General features: G+C 35.7%; 1 protein-coding gene across 8 annotated transcripts in view; it reads left to right on the top strand.

Moving 5' to 3' along the window:
* QKI (QKI, KH domain containing RNA binding) overlaps positions 1–17,915 on the top strand; it is a 140,071-nt gene that overhangs the window by 42,404 nt on the left and 79,752 nt on the right. For all 8 annotated transcript variants that reach the window (XR_011074967.1, XM_068551262.1, XM_068551260.1 and 5 more), the window contains exon 3: positions 7,723–7,839. Coding sequence is in view for 7 of the 8 variants with exons in the window: in XM_068551262.1 (XP_068407363.1) it covers positions 7,723–7,839 (117 nt within the window). In the remaining variant the exon portion in view is untranslated. The remainder of the gene's footprint in view (positions 1–7,722; positions 7,840–17,915) is intronic.

Here is a 17,915-nt window from a genome sequence, read left to right as displayed (position 1 = left end):
AGGCCAAAGAGGAGATCTGAGTATAAACCAGTAAAATTTTGGTATCATTCAGTAGCAAGAGCCTGAACGAAGGCAATGGCAGTTGAAATGAACACAAGGCGACAGATTAAACAATGAAAATCTTAAGATTTCTTAGTCTGTTACGTGTGGAAGATAATATCGTAGAGGAACCAAGAGTAAGAGATGATAAAAGTACTATATTAATAGAATATAATAATTAAAAATCACTGTAAACTGAGTTGTACTTAACAATTTAGGAACATTGAAGCAGGGTAATATAAAAGAAGTTACCAGTAAGTCAAATGGAACTAGAATCTGTGCCAGAAAAGAGCAGGTCTCTTTAAGAGCTGAATTAGTACTTTTGGAACAGTGTATGAGGCTGCTATTTATGCAGCAAAACTTGAGAAAACAATTTCAAAGAGCCTTAGACTGTATTCATAATCTGTGGTCAGAATTTACTAAGTATTTGATCTCCTAGACTCATCTTCAGGGTCTGAGGTAGCACTTGTAAGCTCAGTCTTGACTCAAATAATTATACTCTTCTCTCTTGCTCTCGCTGTCTCTTTTTTGAAGTTATACGTATTTGTAGTTGAATTATGTGGATGAACTAATAATCACATAAGGGCTTTCATTCATGTAAAAGGTTCGATTAAGGTAAAAATGATATGTATGTTGATTATTTATTTCTTTTTAAGTATTTTATTTTATTTTATTTATTTATTTTTGGCTGTGTTGGGTCTTCGTTTCTGTGCGAGGGCTTTCTCTAGTTGCGGCGAGCGGGGGCCACTCTTCATCGCGGTGCGCGGGCCTCTCACTATCACGGCCTCTCTTGTTGCGGAGCACAGGCTCCAGACGCACAGGCTCAGTAGGTGTGGCTCACGGGCCCAGTTGCTCCGTGGCATGTGGGATCTTCCCGGTCCAGGGCTCGAACCCGTGTCCCCTGCATTGGCAGGCAGACTCTCAACCACTGTGCCACCAGGGAAGCCCTGTATGTTGATTATTAAAGCAGTGATCCTAATCAGTAAAAGACAGATGACAATGTTGAAAAGGCAAGACGTGGTTATGTAAAAGAGTATGGTAATGATATGCTTTGTGATGTAGGTGGAACTCATTCTGAAAGTAAATTTGAATCTGAAGAGGGTTTTTATAAACTTTGTACTAAACATTTTTTGAATGAGTAACAAGAATGAGAAAACTAAACATGAGTATCTGGTATGATCAGGGTGTATATGTTTAAGGTCTTTAGAAGAGAGGCATTATGCCCTACTGTGTCCGAAGTCTGTAGTCAATCTAGGTGTTCTAGGATTTGGACTACTTTTGTAACCTCTCATGTATTAAATGTAGATGATAATGGTAACTGTCTTCTAGTGTTGTTGTGAGGATTAAGTGACTTACTGCATGTAAAGTGCCAAGCATCGAAGTTGGCTTTTACTGGAACACTCATAGTAGAACATATTTCAGCGTACTCAGCACCTAAGAAATGTTGAGTGACATAATCCTAGCACTCATGATACTTCCGTATTGAAATGGAAAGTGGAAATAATAATAGTTGTTTTGTTTCTGTGACATCATTGACTCTGTCATTTGGAATTTATCCTTAGATCAGTCAGGCTTACCATTTAAGAAGTTTCTGAAATGTGTAAGAGTTCCTGTGCTGCTTATAACTTACTTAGTGATTTTACTGAGAGTGAAAAATCACTATGTGATTTCTGTGAACCCTTTTAAATTGTATTATCCAACAATCTGAACAAATACTAGTTTCTTCTGAGTGCTATATGTTGTGTGAGGCACTGTGGGTTAAAACATACACACACACACCCACACACACACACACACGCACACGCACACACACACACACACACACACCCCGTTGCTGGTTTCTGACTTCAGGGGATGCCCTGCGAAAGACATGCAGATCATTGCATACTGTGTGACAGAAGGGCTGTAAGAGGTGGGTACAAAGTGTTCTGAGATCCTCACTTAGGAGGAGAAAACATCTGTCTCTAGGAGTCAAAGAACACACAAGGAAATCACAGAAGGAACACTTGAGCTCAATACTATGTGATGAGGATTTGACATGTTTGGTGGGAAGGAAGGAGGAAGAAAGGTGTTAACAGGGAACAAAAATTGAAAGTACCTGCTGTTTTAGAGAACAACATGTGTCTGAACAGAGGATAATAGCAAAAATAAAGGTTCAAAAAGTAGTTAGGGATCTTTTAAAGGGCCTTGTGTATGAGTTTCGACCTTACACGGTGAAAAATACTGTCATCTCTTAGTGTCGTAAAACCCTTGTTGGCTTTCATTGCCTTTATATTTTTATTTTAATTGGTTAAGTAATGTTTTGTTTTTCTAAGTACTTGTTATTTAGCTTCCACAACGATAATCATCATCTTATTCACCTGAGTTTGTTTTGTATGTTTCAGCCTCTTTCCCAATTATACCTATACTCAAAGAATAAAGATTCGACATAATTTAGGATATCCAAATTCATATGCTATAGATTTCATATTTTGGTATTATTGGTTACCGTTTTTCACTTTTACATCTGTTGGTGTAAATGCTTCTTCTTACATAGCCCTATGCCACCAACAGAAGATGTGTAGAAAGGCCTAATATATGAAATGTTTTGCAAAATGGTTCCTATAGTAATTATTATATAGCTTAAGAAGACATATTTGGCTGCTCATCTAGAATTAATATGAACATAGAGAAGGGATAAGACATCTGTCTCCCAAAAAAGTACGAGGCATTTTGATATAGTCATTGTTTTTTTGTTTTTTAAACAGAAGACTTTCCTTGATTTTCTTCCCCCCCCCCCACCCCCGAACTCTTGTATCCATGGCCAAACTGATTTCAGTTGATGAATGAATATAGTTCTGACATGAATATTGGTTGGTATTTTCATTTACATTAATGAGTAGATCAAAGTGAAAATCACGAAGACATAAGCTGAAACTTTATTTGTTCATAAATGACAAGAGCAGTTTATTTGCTGAATTGGATAATGGTTTCAGATATTGGAAGAACATTGTGCTATTCACAATGAGTGACTTTAGATGCAGCAAACTTTTAAATTTCGTCTGCATTGTTAACATATTCTCCTTTGCTGTCATAAGTTGAGTCAATAAAACAGTAAATCAAGTCAAACAAAATATTCTGGTACTTTTAATTAAAAACAGTTGTATTGCTAAGTAGTCACGACTTCTCTCATCTTACACATTTGCATAAGATGGCTTACTAGTGTTCACTACCACTTGAGGTGGTCCATTTTTGGTCATCTGCTAAGCAGAAGACTTCATCAATAAATATACATTTGTGTGTGTGTGTGTGTGTGTGTGTGTGTGTTTGATACCTACTAAATTGCTTATGTGATCTGATGTAAGGTTTGTAAGATATATAACTAAAATCACCTTAGAGATACTAGACAAAATACTTAAAAACAGATTATCAATTTATTGTATGAAAAGCAATCCAAAGAAATACATCTTCTTTTTAAAATTGTTTTTCCAAAATTTTAAGCAGAAATTACTGTTAAACACTTCTTAGACGTGTTTCACTGAAATGCTTTTGGAAATCCATTTTTTATTAGTTCTCTCTTTTGATAGTGTGCCACAGAAGGTTTTATCTTTTTTTTTTTTTTTTTAAATTAATAGCTACTCTATTTATTTATTTATTTATTTTTAGCTGTGTTGGGTCTTCGTTTCGTGCGAGGGCTTTCTCTAGTTGCGGCAAGCGGGGGCCACTCTTCATCGCGGTGCGCGGGCCTCTCACTATCGCGGCCCCTCCCATTGCGGGGCACAGGCTCCAGATGCGCAGGCTCAGCAGTTGTGGCTCACGGGCCCAGTTGCTCCGCGGCATGTGGGATCTTCCCAGACCAGGGCTCGAACCGTGTCCCCTGCATTGGCAGGCAGATTCTCAACCACTGCGCCACCAGGGAAGCCCGGTTTTATCTTTAATTGTACATTTTTTAAAAGGTTAATGGAAAGATTTGCTATAATACTTTATATTTTGTCATTGGGAGAACTCTGTCATGTCTATTTAAAATTAAGTCAGCAGCAACAAATAGCATTAGACATGACTGTTGTTAACCTCTTCTTTAGAAATTAACATGCCACTTGGCAGAGATATAATTGGTAAGCCACAGAGAAGGTCTGTACTTAAACAGTAGAGTTAATGAATGTCTCTCTTTTTTCTTCTTTCTTTCCCTTCTTTTGGCCTTTAAAGTTGTAGTTAGCTTAGGCTGTTTGAAATGATTTTCTTTGAATGTGTTGTGACATTGGTTTAATCGAATGAAGCTGCAAAACTAGCAAGATAAATCAACACAGAATGAATTTTAATGCAAGGCAAATGATATTAACTTGGAAATTGGTTGCAGTAGACAAAGCAGCTGCTATGATTATTTTTTCATTCTCTACTTACACCATTTTGAGAAGGATGACCTTGATGGTTTCAGCTGTATTAGAATCCCAGTGGTATGCACTTCAACACATTTGAGCTGTTTTTTGCTGGTTGTGGTACAGTATAGATTGGTTCATTTATAAGGTTAGGAAAATTTTGTTACAGATTTAATATGTTGGTTTTGACTGGCTTTAAAACATTTTTTATTTAGTAAATAATAATTGAGAGGATTACTTAGCTATGGTAGAAGTCTTTTTCTATGTAATCTTAATGCTGTGGTTTCAGCAAAAGAGATTTAATACGTGAAAAGAATAGAATGTGCCAAAGAGGGTCTTTGTTTTTTTTTCTTTTTTTAAAATAAATTTATTTTATTTATTTTTATTTTTGGCTGCGTTGGGCCTTCGTTGTTGTGCGCAGGATTTCTCTAGTTGTGGTGGGCGGGGCCTACTCTTCGTTATGGTGCATCGGCTTCTCACTGCGGTGGCTTCTCTTGTTGCGGAGCACGGGCTCTAGGCGCGCGGGCTTCAGCAGTTGTGGCACGCAGGCTCTAGAACGCAGGCTCAGTATTTGTGGCGCACGGGCTTAGTTGTTCCGCGGCATGTGGCATCTTCCCGGACCAGGGCTCGAACCCGTGTCCCCTGCATTGGCAGGTGGATTCTTAACCACTGCGCCACCAGGGAAGCCCCACAGAGGGTCTTCTAAGTGTTTGTATGTCATGAAGTGGAGGCCAACCACTTTGACAGAGGACACAAATAAAAAACAATTACATATTCGTTACTTGAAGTGCTGAAGTACCTCCATTCGTAATGCGTTTTTTCCAGACATTCTTTGCCATGTTTGAGATGTATAATGTATATCGACTATATGAGTTACTTTGGAAAAAGATCTGTATAGAGCACAACTATTATTGAGGAAGAGCTGGCAAAGACTACTTATTTTAAGAAGCAGTCAAGGTAGCAAATAGAGTGAAGGCATTTTCACAGATTTCTTGAGAGCAAGGAGAATTTCTCCTCTTCCTCTTCCTCCCCTTCCTCCTTTTAAAAAAAATTCCTAGCATCTGTTTCACTCTTTGCCACATAGGAAGCCTTGAACACATGTTTCATTAAGTTGAATTTGAAAATGAAAGGTTGTTTCCTATTCTTCTGAAAAATACTCAAACTAAACAAAATTACACATAATAAGCATAATGCTTATAAAGTCTGGGTCTAATAATTCTAATATCTAGAGTCCTGGTGGATTTGTTTCTTTTGTCTTGTCGTTTCTTCAGATTTTTGTCATTTTGTGTTCTTGTGTGTTTGGTTATTTTCTAGTGTGTGCCAGATAATGTATTTACTAAATAGCTTACAAAAATAATATAAGGCCTAAGATTATGTTATCTTCCTCCAGAGAGAATATATGCCAGCTTCTGACAGGTACCTACTGTTAACTAGCAACCCAAAATCACCTTGATACAATTTTGCTTATTGAGGTTGAGACAGTTTTGATGTTGATATGCAGAGTCTGTAAGGGCCTAGGAAATTAGGGTTCACTTTTACCCCCAGAATGCACACCTATCAGATCCCTACCCAAAGCAAAGACTGGGTGTGGGGAGGAGCTCACATAGGTAGGTTACACACTCCAACCCATGTCCCTTGAAGTTCAGGCTCTCAGCTGTCCTCTCCAGATTCAGCAGACATACCTAGAGGAAAAGGAGTTCCTCAAAGCCAGGCTTACATCCTCTTGATTCTCTGTCCTCCCTACGATCCTGAATTAGCAATTCTTCAGTCTTGCTGGGTCTCTGATGCATTCAAGCAGATGTTTTTTCCTTCTGTGTCCTATTTTACTGGAATTGCTCAGCTGGTCTGAATTACCCTTAGTACTTAACAGAGAAGTCCATGAAATTTTTTAAGAGGTTGCCTTTAAATCCAAGTAGATCTAGAATTGACTAACTTCAGGCAGTACAGGGTAAAAATATATTAGAACGAGGGTCTGAGAAAGAGAAAAAACACACGTATTACAGAAAATCTATCAACAGGCCTGGCTCTATGTTCATTTAGAGCAGACTCTTCCTACTTTTCTGCAACTTGCCAACCCCACCTTTATATATAGTCACAGATTCTATAAAACTTCATTCCCTCTCCTCAACTTGGGATGGAAAAACTTATATCGTAATCTCCGGAGGGAAGAGGGCTTTCTTCCATTCTTATACGTGTAGTACCCATCTTTCATTTGGGAATCACTTTTGTAAGATGCGGCAGTGCTGGTGAGCAGCTAAGGCAAAGTAAGAAGCCATTGGAGTACAGAAGATTGAAGAACTGCTCTGGCTTCTTAAGCCTTGAATTCTGGCATATTAGTGTTATTAACGATACACTAACAGTAGGATTAAAATGCAAGAAAAAAGTAGGAAGCGTGAGAATCAGTAACTTAATTGATTGAATAAGTTAATAGAAACCACCCATCGGTCTTTGTGGAACTGATAGTATAAACATTCATTTTTTTTTTGTCTTTTATGCAGATGACATGCGAATGAGGAAAATTTACTTTTCAGTATTCAGAGTCAATCTGTTCTTCCCATTGGACTTTTAAAAAAATTAACTTCTGTGAATGAATACTTGAAGTTTCTGTGGAGGGATGATAATTACTTATTTATATAATTATTTTTGTCACTGTCCTATTCGTGATAAGAGTTAAGGTTCTTTGTCAAAGTAGTAGTATAAGCTAAAGGTAGAAATGGAAAATAGAAAGGAAAATGAGGATGCAGAGATAAAATTGTGTAAAGAGTGTGGTGAAAAAATGTAGACTCTCATGACTTAAATATTTAGTACAGGGTGGAATCCAAATTTGGCCATCAGTGTTCTGGCAGCCAACCCCAGAATACAATTCTCTCTGAACAGTTGCTTTGGGGAAAGTATAACTTAGATAAATAAGACAGGAGTTCTCCCCCAAGGATTTCTGTAGAAAAGGCAACCATTATTTAACATAATGAACAGTTCCCTGAACCCTGTCATAAAGGATTTTGTAGAAGGGATTTGCATTCTTGGGTGGCACCTAAGATTTTGTCTAACTCTTTAATATACTCTGGTTTAGATTACATGTTGATGGGCAATTGAGTATAGTACCTGTTTTAGTTAGATACTGTTGTTCCTAATCCATAATTTGTATTAATACATACGAAAATTTCAAGCTAAACATGAGCTTCTGTAATTTCACCCCCAAACTTGTCAAGAAATTCATAAGATTTTATTTCAACTTAATATTTTTAAAAAATCTAACTGAAGAAAGTAAATTTATACTTTAAAATAACTTTAAGTGAATAATGTACGGTGATTTTTTTTTTCCCCCCAGTTTAATTTCGTTGGGAGAATCCTTGGACCTAGAGGACTTACTGCTAAACAGCTTGAAGCAGAAACAGGATGTAAGATAATGGTCCGAGGCAAAGGCTCAATGAGGGATAAAAAGAAGGTAAGTCCTTGAAAATGGGGCAGGTCTTTATGTGAATAATTTACTTATACTTCCGAATTTTAGTAACAGAATATCTAGACCCTAAAGCACTATACGTTATTTCATGTCAGAAACTTTTGAACTTTTTAAAGGTGTTGTCATGATTTTCCCTTTTTGATTATCATTTTTCATTTAGCCAGCTAATATCAGTCAGTCTATGATATTAACTTTGGTTTTTACACTTGAGAAGCACCATGGAAATTAGTAAATTCCATTAGCAAATGGAAATTAGTCAGACTATAATGTTGTATATATAAAAGATGTAACTAAAACTTTGAAAAATCTAAAATGTTTCTTTTGATGAGATTTAAATGAGAAGGATCAAATGAATAACTTTGGATGTATGTCATCTCATCAGGAGAGTTAGTAAACATAGGAATAAAAGGCTTATAACTAGCCATATGAGAGTCATTTTGGTTTTTACCAACATTTTGTGTTGATTTTAAGTTTTCTAGATAATTTAAAGTGTATTGTTCCTGCTTTCTGCTTTTTTCTTTTGCCACTCTTGTTTTTCTAGTATAATAAACACCTAACTACCTACTTTAAACATTGTTTTTAGGAAGGTTTTTTTTGCCTTGTTTCCTTTTATCCAGTGATACTGTGAGGCAGAATACTTTTGAAATTTTCTGTCTGTGTAAAAAATGTTTGACTGATTTTAAAAAATAACCTAGATTTTGATTGCCAAAGATTAGATTTATTGTTAGGAAGGGTTTGTTGTTTGTTTGTTTATTTTTTAAATACATTGCCTTGAAAGGGATATCAAATGATAGACCCGTTATGTTATGTTATTGTTATGTTAGAGCATGTGCATTGAATCACTTTGTGGAGCTTATGGAATGAACACCAGACCTATAAGGTATTGACTTCATTCTGATACGCATCTTTTTGAGCTTCTCACTTCATTTCATTTAAGCTCTCCCATAAGCTGACTGGATCTCAATCATTTTCTCTCCTTACAGACAAATAATGACTTAGTAGTTAAGTTGGAGGGAGAGGCCGTCAATGATATTGATTATCTTTAGATCTTATTATAAGCTGTTCTTGTCAGCTGAGTATAAAGATACTTTGAGGCAAGCATGTGAGTTCTCCCTAAGCATATTTAGCTGTTGTATTTAAAACAATTTTTTTATTAGAATCTTAAAAAAATTTAAGCATATTGTGAATCAGCTGAGTGGCCATCTCGTATCGCCATGCACTTTTGGTTCCCCTGTTTGCACTTATGGTTGCGTTGCATTAAGTAATGCTAATTTAATAGCCTAGGGACAATGAGATGAACTCTCAACAACTGAAGGACAAATAAATCTTCACCGAAAGATTAGTGTATCCATCAGCTAAACAAGTTATGAATATCAGTCAGTTAACAAAGCATGTTTTGTCCTCTCCTCAGCCTCTGTTAGTTCTGTAGTAATGGCTCTCCACTTACTCCACTCACACACTCACAGACACTGAGGATTAGAGCTTGGAACTGTAATGAGACATCGTGAGTTCTGTTTTCAGTCAAGTTGAACTTTGTAGCCTGAAGAACATTTTTCTGCTATCATTTTGACAGAAGATTAGAGTGGTTAAGAGAGTAAGCTCTATAACCATCTTGCTTTTGTTTGAATCTTGGTTCTATCACTTAGCAGCTTTGTGATTTTAACAAATTACTCCATCTCTTTGTGCCATATAATAATAGTGAGGGAGTAGTGTTGTCACTTCTCTCTTATGGTTGATGGTTCTCAACAACCATCGTTGTGAGGATTAAATCAGTTGTAAAGCACTTAGAATAGTGTTTTGACACATAGTAATCAATCAATTAATGTTAATGATTGTTCTTAATAAATTTTATATTAACATTATTAGTTAGTACATTTTATGTTTAAACTCATATTGTATCATAGGGGAATACTACAGTTTTTTAAGCTTTGGAAATGACAGTACTTTTGTTGTTGCTTTGTGACCTTTGAATATCCCATATTCTGATGGCTTTTCTGTTTTGTTTCTCTGGTGGTTGGTGTGTCCATATTCTGTCTTGTCCACTTTGTTCTTAAGCACAGATAGAAGCAGTTTGCACATTTTATTTTATTTTTTTTAATATGTACTGTTGTCTAATGAAATAAAAAATGTTTACAGATTAATGCATGCAAACAGTAATAAATTAAGACACCAACAAAATTTTGACTGCAGATTATATTTTTAGTTTTATTAAAGTTCTACAGATGAACCTACTTAGGGGATATCAAGTTAATTTGAATGGCTATCGTATGTTTGATATTATGGTGAAGAATTTATATGTAGATTTATAATGCCAAGAGTGTTTTCTGTAATCTTAATTTAAATCTGCCCATAATTGTCAACCAAGTCATTTTGGTTTATGCTGTAGTAACTCTGCCCGTTGAGTTCTTAAAAATGCTAGTAAAAGTTAGATCAAAATGGAAGGTACTATCATTCATTGCTTGGCTGTTATTTTTACAAAGAACATGACAAATAGATGGAGGCAAAAAGAAATATAATAATAAGGCCGATTGAGGTATATTTCATGTGTTTAAAGGAAAACTTTAAACTTTTCTGCAGAGTTGTCAGTTTATGTAAAAGCTGAGAAAGCTAGAAAATAAACCTTAATTTACTGACTGTCCAAGGTATTATGATGGAATACTGTTTGCTGATTTGTATCCTTCACTGCTAGTCTGATAAACTGAGGGCATACCATGTCTATTTTATGGAGTACTTCCCTGGTGTTTGATGAGTACCTGGCACAGAGCAGGAACTGGAAAAAATTATCTGGGGAAGGAATGAATGTTTAGGTAATAAATGAAAGGCATAGATGCTCCCCTATCCCCACCCCATAAAAGATTTTATAAATAGAGATAATTATAAATCCCATGTGCTTTTAATTCTTTTGGGAAGATAGGCAGTGCTGTATCATTCTAAGCTGTTGGTTTTAAGTAAGGGAGTGAATGTGGCACTTTAATTTTCATTCTCTTAGATTGGTATTACTTCAGCATTATTGATGGGCACAACAGTATTGTCATTGCATAAACATACCCAGGGGAATGGTACTGGGTAAACTCATGGAGCCTAAGAGCAAGTACTGCACTCAGACTTCCTAAGAGACTCAGGGGCCGTGCTTGTGTTCCTGCTCCCCACTCCCACCCAGAAATGGTGACCGCTGAAATGTCTGCAGTTGGTCAAAGCAGGGTTAGTCAACTGTTGTGTCTTCTGGAAATTTCCAATAAGACTCAGCAATTCTAGTTAGAGCTCTTTGCTTGAAATGAAGGGATGTACACTCAGGGAATCAGATGGCCTTCTAGGGCTGCAAATAGCAGTGGCCAGATGGTATTAACCACTTTCACGATCTGTGCAATGTCTTATTCAGACCGTTCAACAGTCTCAAAAGACAGTTTTTACTCTTCTAACAGGGATGGAGGCTTAAAGAGGTCAAATAACTTATCCAGTCCCTCATTTCTAACTAGTAACTACACTCAGTATAAACATATATCTTGCTGGACATTGAAATTCAGCTCTACAATTCATTCTCTTCAGAATATGGGCTTTGAATTTAAAATTAGATCAATCTGTAATAAAGTTTTAATTCAGTTTTTAACTTTGTTTCCCAAATATATTTGACCACAGTCTCTCCTTTCCAAGAGCTGTCCCTCTAACTTCTTGAGGAACTGCAGTGTTGTATGGACCATGATCTATGAAATGTTATTAGAGAGGCATATTGTGTAATTGCAAACATAGGTAGAATTTCATAACTTTTTTTACATGTCACTTTTCATATACGTTACAGATTTTTCTTAAATGTCTCTTATAGTCCTATTAATTTCTTATGGTGCATATATATTTTAACTAGTTAATATGTGATATTTTTAGAAAAGTTAGAAAATGTATATGGTCTGGGAAGAAGTATAGGCACCTGATTCTGTCACTCTGGAGACTACTCTTATTGACAATTTCGGTATGTTTTCTTGTAGATCGTTCTCTCTGCAGTTATATACACTTTTACATGTGTTATAGAAAGTGAATCTTTTACTGTTCATGATGCTTTATAATTGGCATTTTCTCCTGCAGCCTTGTACCCTGTCCTGTGTCAGTTTAATTGGCAAGTAACTGAGCTTTATAATGTCTAAGACTTTGTGCTGGGTGATAAGAAAGCACACTTAAAAGATGTTTCAAGGCAATATTGATAGTATATGCAAAAATTAATTTGCTTGATTTGTGGGGGCAGCTTAGACTTTTATTTTTATGAAAGATGCTGTTGCTCTCTCAACACTTGGAAAATAATCAAATTAATACAGTTTTTTGTTTGACATACTAAAGTGGCTGTGATAGCCAGTGATATAACATCATGTACAGACATGGTCCGAAGAGCCTGCTTTATTGATCTTGTTGCGTACTAAGCTTTCTGACAACCTCGAGCGTAGGTATAGTTTATTTAAAAAAAGAAAAAAACAACAACAACCAGAAAAACCACCTTTCATCGTGGCACATTTTGACCAGTGTTTATTCATCACCCAGTGTTAGCATTGTCCGTCTCCTTCCATGTGTGCCCACGTTCCCCCTTACCCTTCCTCCCCCTCCGCCTACCAGATGATTTGGGGAGCAAATTCCAGACATAATTTCAGCTGTAAACATTTTATTAGGTGTTTCTAAAATAGAAGGACTCTTTAATGCTATCATGTTTATGTTTTTTTTTAATCACCAAAACAATTTCTTTGTGTCGCTATTTAGTCAGTGTTCACAGTTCCCTTCTTGTTTCATAAATGTGCTTTGAAAAAAAGTTTGCATGGTATCCAAGTGAGGGCCGTATATCAATACCTTGCTTAAGAGATTGATAGATCTCTTAAGCCATTCTCACCCTTGCCCCCATTTCTCCTTGTAACTTATTTGTAAAAGGACTGAGTTATTTGTACCGAAGATTTCCCGTGGCTTGTGCTGATTGCACTTCCATGGTGGTGTTTAACACTTATCTCTGTCCCCTGTATTTTTGGTAAATTGGTGGTGAGAAAGATTTAATCAGATTTAGATCTCCTGCCCTCCCTTCCTCATTTCCTTTCTTCCTTTTGAAAGAAAATTTCACAAGCAGTGTTGTGGTTGTGGTACCTAAAATCTAGTTTCCTCCTGATTTCAGCAGTTACTGTTGATTGTTTTTTAGGCCCTTTATTACAGTAGGAACTGCAAAATAGTTATTATCCTGTTTCTTTGCTGTTATTAGCTAGGTTTACTTTTTATAGGAGAGGCTGGGTAAATGCTCAGTTCTTCACTTACTAGGTTTAAAATAGTGAGTTGGTTCCTAGGAATCCTCCAGAGGTGAAGAATGAGTTTTTTTGTTTCCATTTGAGTATCATTATGAATGCATTTAAACAGTTCTGATGCATTTCAGTTCATTGTACTTAAGTGTTTTTAACTGATGATCATGTGGTTTGACCAGTGGCGGGGGGGGGCTTTTCAAATTCACTTCCAAGTCCCTTTAACACAATCCCAGTAGTTTGGGGCTAGTAACTGTGTTTTCTGGTGTATTTAATAGTCCAGGCTCATCGTAAGATTTCCTCCCCAGACTTGAGATCAGCCACTTCTTTAAGGAACCCTGATTACTATTAGTGAAAAATAGTATTTGGAAACTGCAGTATGGGCCTTAGTGTTACTCATTATTTGTAGACCTTTTCAGGACAGAGCTAGGAGATACATAGGTACACGCACACACACACACACACTCAGGAATATAAGTATCTTTACAAAGTTCATTCTCATTTAAAATGAAAACTACAGTGTTTTATTTAATTGATCTTGTATCTATATTTTGTTTCCCACTGAAAATGCTGGTTCCTAATGACACAAAATGATTGATTTTCTTTATTCTAAGATATACAAAACAGTCTCAGAATAACAATACAAACACTACTACCAACAGGATAGTCAGTGAAAACAATTTTTCACCAGTTCTTACTGTTTTTAGGGTATGTTTCACTAGAGAAATTACTGTCTTTTAAAACAATAGTTTTTCAGTATATATCAGTTATGCTGCCATCATACGGATAAAACAGTTAAGCTCATTTGTTACACTTGGTTTTCTAGTTTTACGAATTTCTTATTTTTCTGTTACTTGTACAATATTTACATGGTTCCAAAATCAAATCTACAAAGTAGGAAATTTTCAGAGAAGTCCTGCTTTTATCCCTGTCTCTTTTATCTATCCCCCATCTTGCGGTTTGGGTAAATTTTTTATTTTGGTATTTGGCTTATCCTTCCATTTCTTTGTTTTACATGAATGGTTACATGAGCGTGTGTGTGTGTGAGTGTGTGTGTAATTTCTCACTCCCTTCATAGATAATTGTATACTCTACACTTTTCTATGCCTTGCCTTGGTTTTTTTGTTTGTTTTTTACTTAATAGTGTATCATTGAGGTCACTTACTGGCAGTATATAGAGACAGTCTTTATTCCTTTTAATAACTTCATCATATTCCATTGTGTCTGTGTACCATAAATTATTCCAGCATTCCCCTATTAATGGACATTTAGATTGCTTCTAGGCTTTTGCTGTAACACATAGGAAGACTGCTGTGTAGAATAGCTTTTATATACATCTTTACGTGTACTTGCTAGTTTATCTTTGGAATAGAATTCCAGAAGTGGCATCACAATATATAGTTTTGCTAGCTAGTGCTAAATTCTTCTCTTTAGGGATTATTGTTTTGCATTACTTCAGCAATGTATGTGAGAACCAGTTTCCCAACAGATTCATCAACAGAGTTAAACTTTCATGTAAGGCGCTGTTAAAGCAGCTGTTCCATAAGTATATATTTCTGTGTGTCTTTAAAAGGTCCTTGCTGTTATGAGCAATGCCGCCATCTCTGATTTCCCAGTTAGACAGTTGTTTGAAATATATTTCTTATTTTCTCATTGAACCCATTTATGAATAATGGTTAGACATAGTTGAAATGGTATTACCATAACTGGTCTTAAGGTACATTATATTGTAATAAACTTCTGGTTGGGCCCAAGCAACTAATTACTGTTTCAGATGTTTTCAAGAGGAAAAGTGCTGTAATTTTCTATTAGTTTACACAGCCCTTCTCAGCTAGGGCTCCTCATCTTAGAAGTTCTTCAGTTTCACTGAGAGTGGTTCATAACGAGTACCACTATAGATAGGAGAGGTTAATTATATATAATTTATGCCTTGGGCCAGGCATTAAGTACTTGTTTCCCTGTGGAATCAGTTGAGAAAGGCTGTACCCTGTGGGGAATGGGTTTTTTCTCTGTACTTTATATCCCTGCCTTAATACCCCCCGCCCTGACCCATGCCATGGTACCTTTGACTCAGTGCATCAGAGAGTAGGAATTTTTTACAGATTCTCTCTTAAAAATGTTAATTTTATAAATTACATGCTTAGAAAATTCCATGTATCTGATTTGAATAGTAGTATTTAGCTATAAAAACAGGTCAGTTGCTTTAGAAGAGTGATTATGAAAATTATAGTAATGTATAATCTGGTTTGGAAGGAACCTTATTAAAGCTATGAAATCTAACACTTGTTATATCTAATTCTATGATATTTTAGTTCCTATACCGCACATGGTTGTTACTCAATTTTCACCACCTCCTGTCATAGTTAATTTAATACCTTTTTAGGCAGCAAGTATTTTTTGAATGCCTATGATTTTTTGCCCTCAAGTATCTTTTACCCCCAAGAGACTGATAAATTGACAGTGGGCTAATGCACAGTGTGGTAAATACCACAACAGGTGTTATACATTGTGCTGTGGGAAGCCAAGGAAGTGATGAGTTCTTTTACAGGTTGAGGGTTTCAGGGAGAGCTAGAGAAGATTGGATTGGAGTAGGAACTTACAGGGCAAATGAGTGGAATGGTATTCTAGAAATCAGAGGTAGGATCAGCCAGTACGTGTCCTTATGCTAATGCTTGACATATTGCAGTGGAAGTTATAAGGTATAGTGGGAGAAGTGGTATTGGAGACAAGGTTGGGATCTGAGGATAATAGGACCTTGAATATGATATTAAAACTTTTTCTTCTAAAAGCAGTGCATTGGCACTCATGTTTTTAAAGTAAGGAGTTAATATGATATCCTGTTTTAAAAAGATAACTTGTCAGTGGAAGGGATAGATGGAAGGGAGAAGAGAGCAAAGGCCACAAACAAATAACCAAGTCTTAGGACACTTTACTTAGAAAGTTCTTCCCTGTGTTCAGAAAATCTGTCTTTGGAACTTAGATCCTCTGATCCTAATTCTACTTTGAATTCAAAACAAAATAATCTCTTAACCTTAGGGCCTTTGACATACTTAATGACAGTCCTTTGTCTCAAAGGTGTCCTACTCTAGCTATAAACTAATTCCCTAGTAACTGAAGTCCTCCTCCGCTTTTTTTCTTTCTTTCTTTCTTTTTTTTTTTTTAATGTCATGGGACGTAGCGTTGAATTCAGCCTCAAATGATCGATTGGTTTCTTTTTAAAGAGAAAGGAAGGCCTGCCTTTCTGGAAGAGTTTTAAATCAGTACTTCTCAAATTATCTGCCACAAAAGAACATTACAACAAAATTCTAATTCATCGTAGACCAATTCTTTTGTAAAATATAATGAAATTAATTATCAGAGAAAAAGAATTTTTAAAAGATAATTTTAATCCTATTTAAAACTTTTTATATCAACAGACAAAACTATCCAGTCAGAATGCTGTAAAAGTTCCAAAACACTTGATTTCTGTACTGGCAGGCTACCCTTGGCAGCAGCTCTGGCTTAAACCCCAGCTTGCTGTATGATCCGCTGGTTTTTTCAGGGCTGGAAACTAGCCCTGTGGTGTCCTCTCCTCCCCACTTTTCTTCTTTCTTCTCATACCCTCATTTTTGCTCTGAGTGTTTTCAAAATATTCACTTTTTTAGTTCTGTTTCTGGTTACATGTTCATTTTGGACTCAAGTGACTTAGCTTTGTTTTAAGATGGAAGAATATAAAGCAGTGCAATACAAATTAAATGTTTAATTCAGATTGGATAGTATTTCAGTACATTTTTATAGAATAGAGTCATTGCTTTGCCTGTATTAAGTGCTAAGAAAGATTGGGGAGATCTGAAATAAAAATTCTGCTACTATTTATTTAAAGTATAGTCTTTTTAAAATTTGTAAGACACTCTTCAAGGGATAAAAAGATGGATCCAATGAGAATAAACCTGTTTTCATTACTAAAGTAGCTCTTTGAGTAACCTGTAAAACTTAAGCTAATTACTCTGCCATAGATCTAATAATACCAAGATGAGTTAATTGTCCGTGTCTAATGAAATGAGACATGAGTTTCAGTGAAAAGGGAGAGTCCATTTTATCACTAGATGCTGTTAATGAGCCTTTTAAAATTCAGTCTTGATTGGATTGCAGTCAATTTAGTTAAGGAATCTTTGAGCACCTTATAATGTGTTTGTATATATAACAAATTTTCTTTCAGAAGGTTCAGTTCTCTGTGGACAGAATTAGTAGTGGAATGTTGCTTATGTGTTTATCATTATGCTGCATCAGTTGATTTTCTTTTTCAAAATCTTTTAACAAGAACTTCGATGGAAAATTTTTTTCCGTTAGTGACAAATTATTAGACAGTTTCATAAGCCTAGTGAGCCATCCTATTCTATCCTACTACTTTTATTTTTCTCCTTCAGTTATGAAAGATAACAATTTAAAGAAATTATATTGTTGCTCTTTGAATTTTAAAACATGCTATTTTATTTTAAATCATGTATAATTGTTAACTCTTTGACTTTTAAAGACATGTATAGTTGTTATTATTTTTTTAAATCAGGAATTGTCATAGGGCCAGGATGATATCACAGTCTTTGGGTCCAAAAAAGTCAAAACTGTGATTCTTCATTTTGTGAATTATATGTTACTTAGAAAAGAGCAAATAGAAATTATAGCATGTAGTTAGGACTGCTCCTAACAACTTGGCCAGTTGATTAATTAAGACCTTAAAAGGTCTTAATAAGTTTTCACCTTAAGCTTTTGCTGAATTCAGATACCTATAAAGTATTTTAAATATAGATTACTATATTCACTTCACGT

Source organism: Eschrichtius robustus, chromosome 9 (genome assembly GCF_028021215.1).
Source record: "Eschrichtius robustus isolate mEscRob2 chromosome 9, mEscRob2.pri, whole genome shotgun sequence".
Taxonomy (NCBI): Eukaryota; Metazoa; Chordata; class Mammalia; order Artiodactyla; family Eschrichtiidae; genus Eschrichtius; species Eschrichtius robustus.
This window is presented reverse-complemented; position numbering and strand designations above follow the sequence as displayed.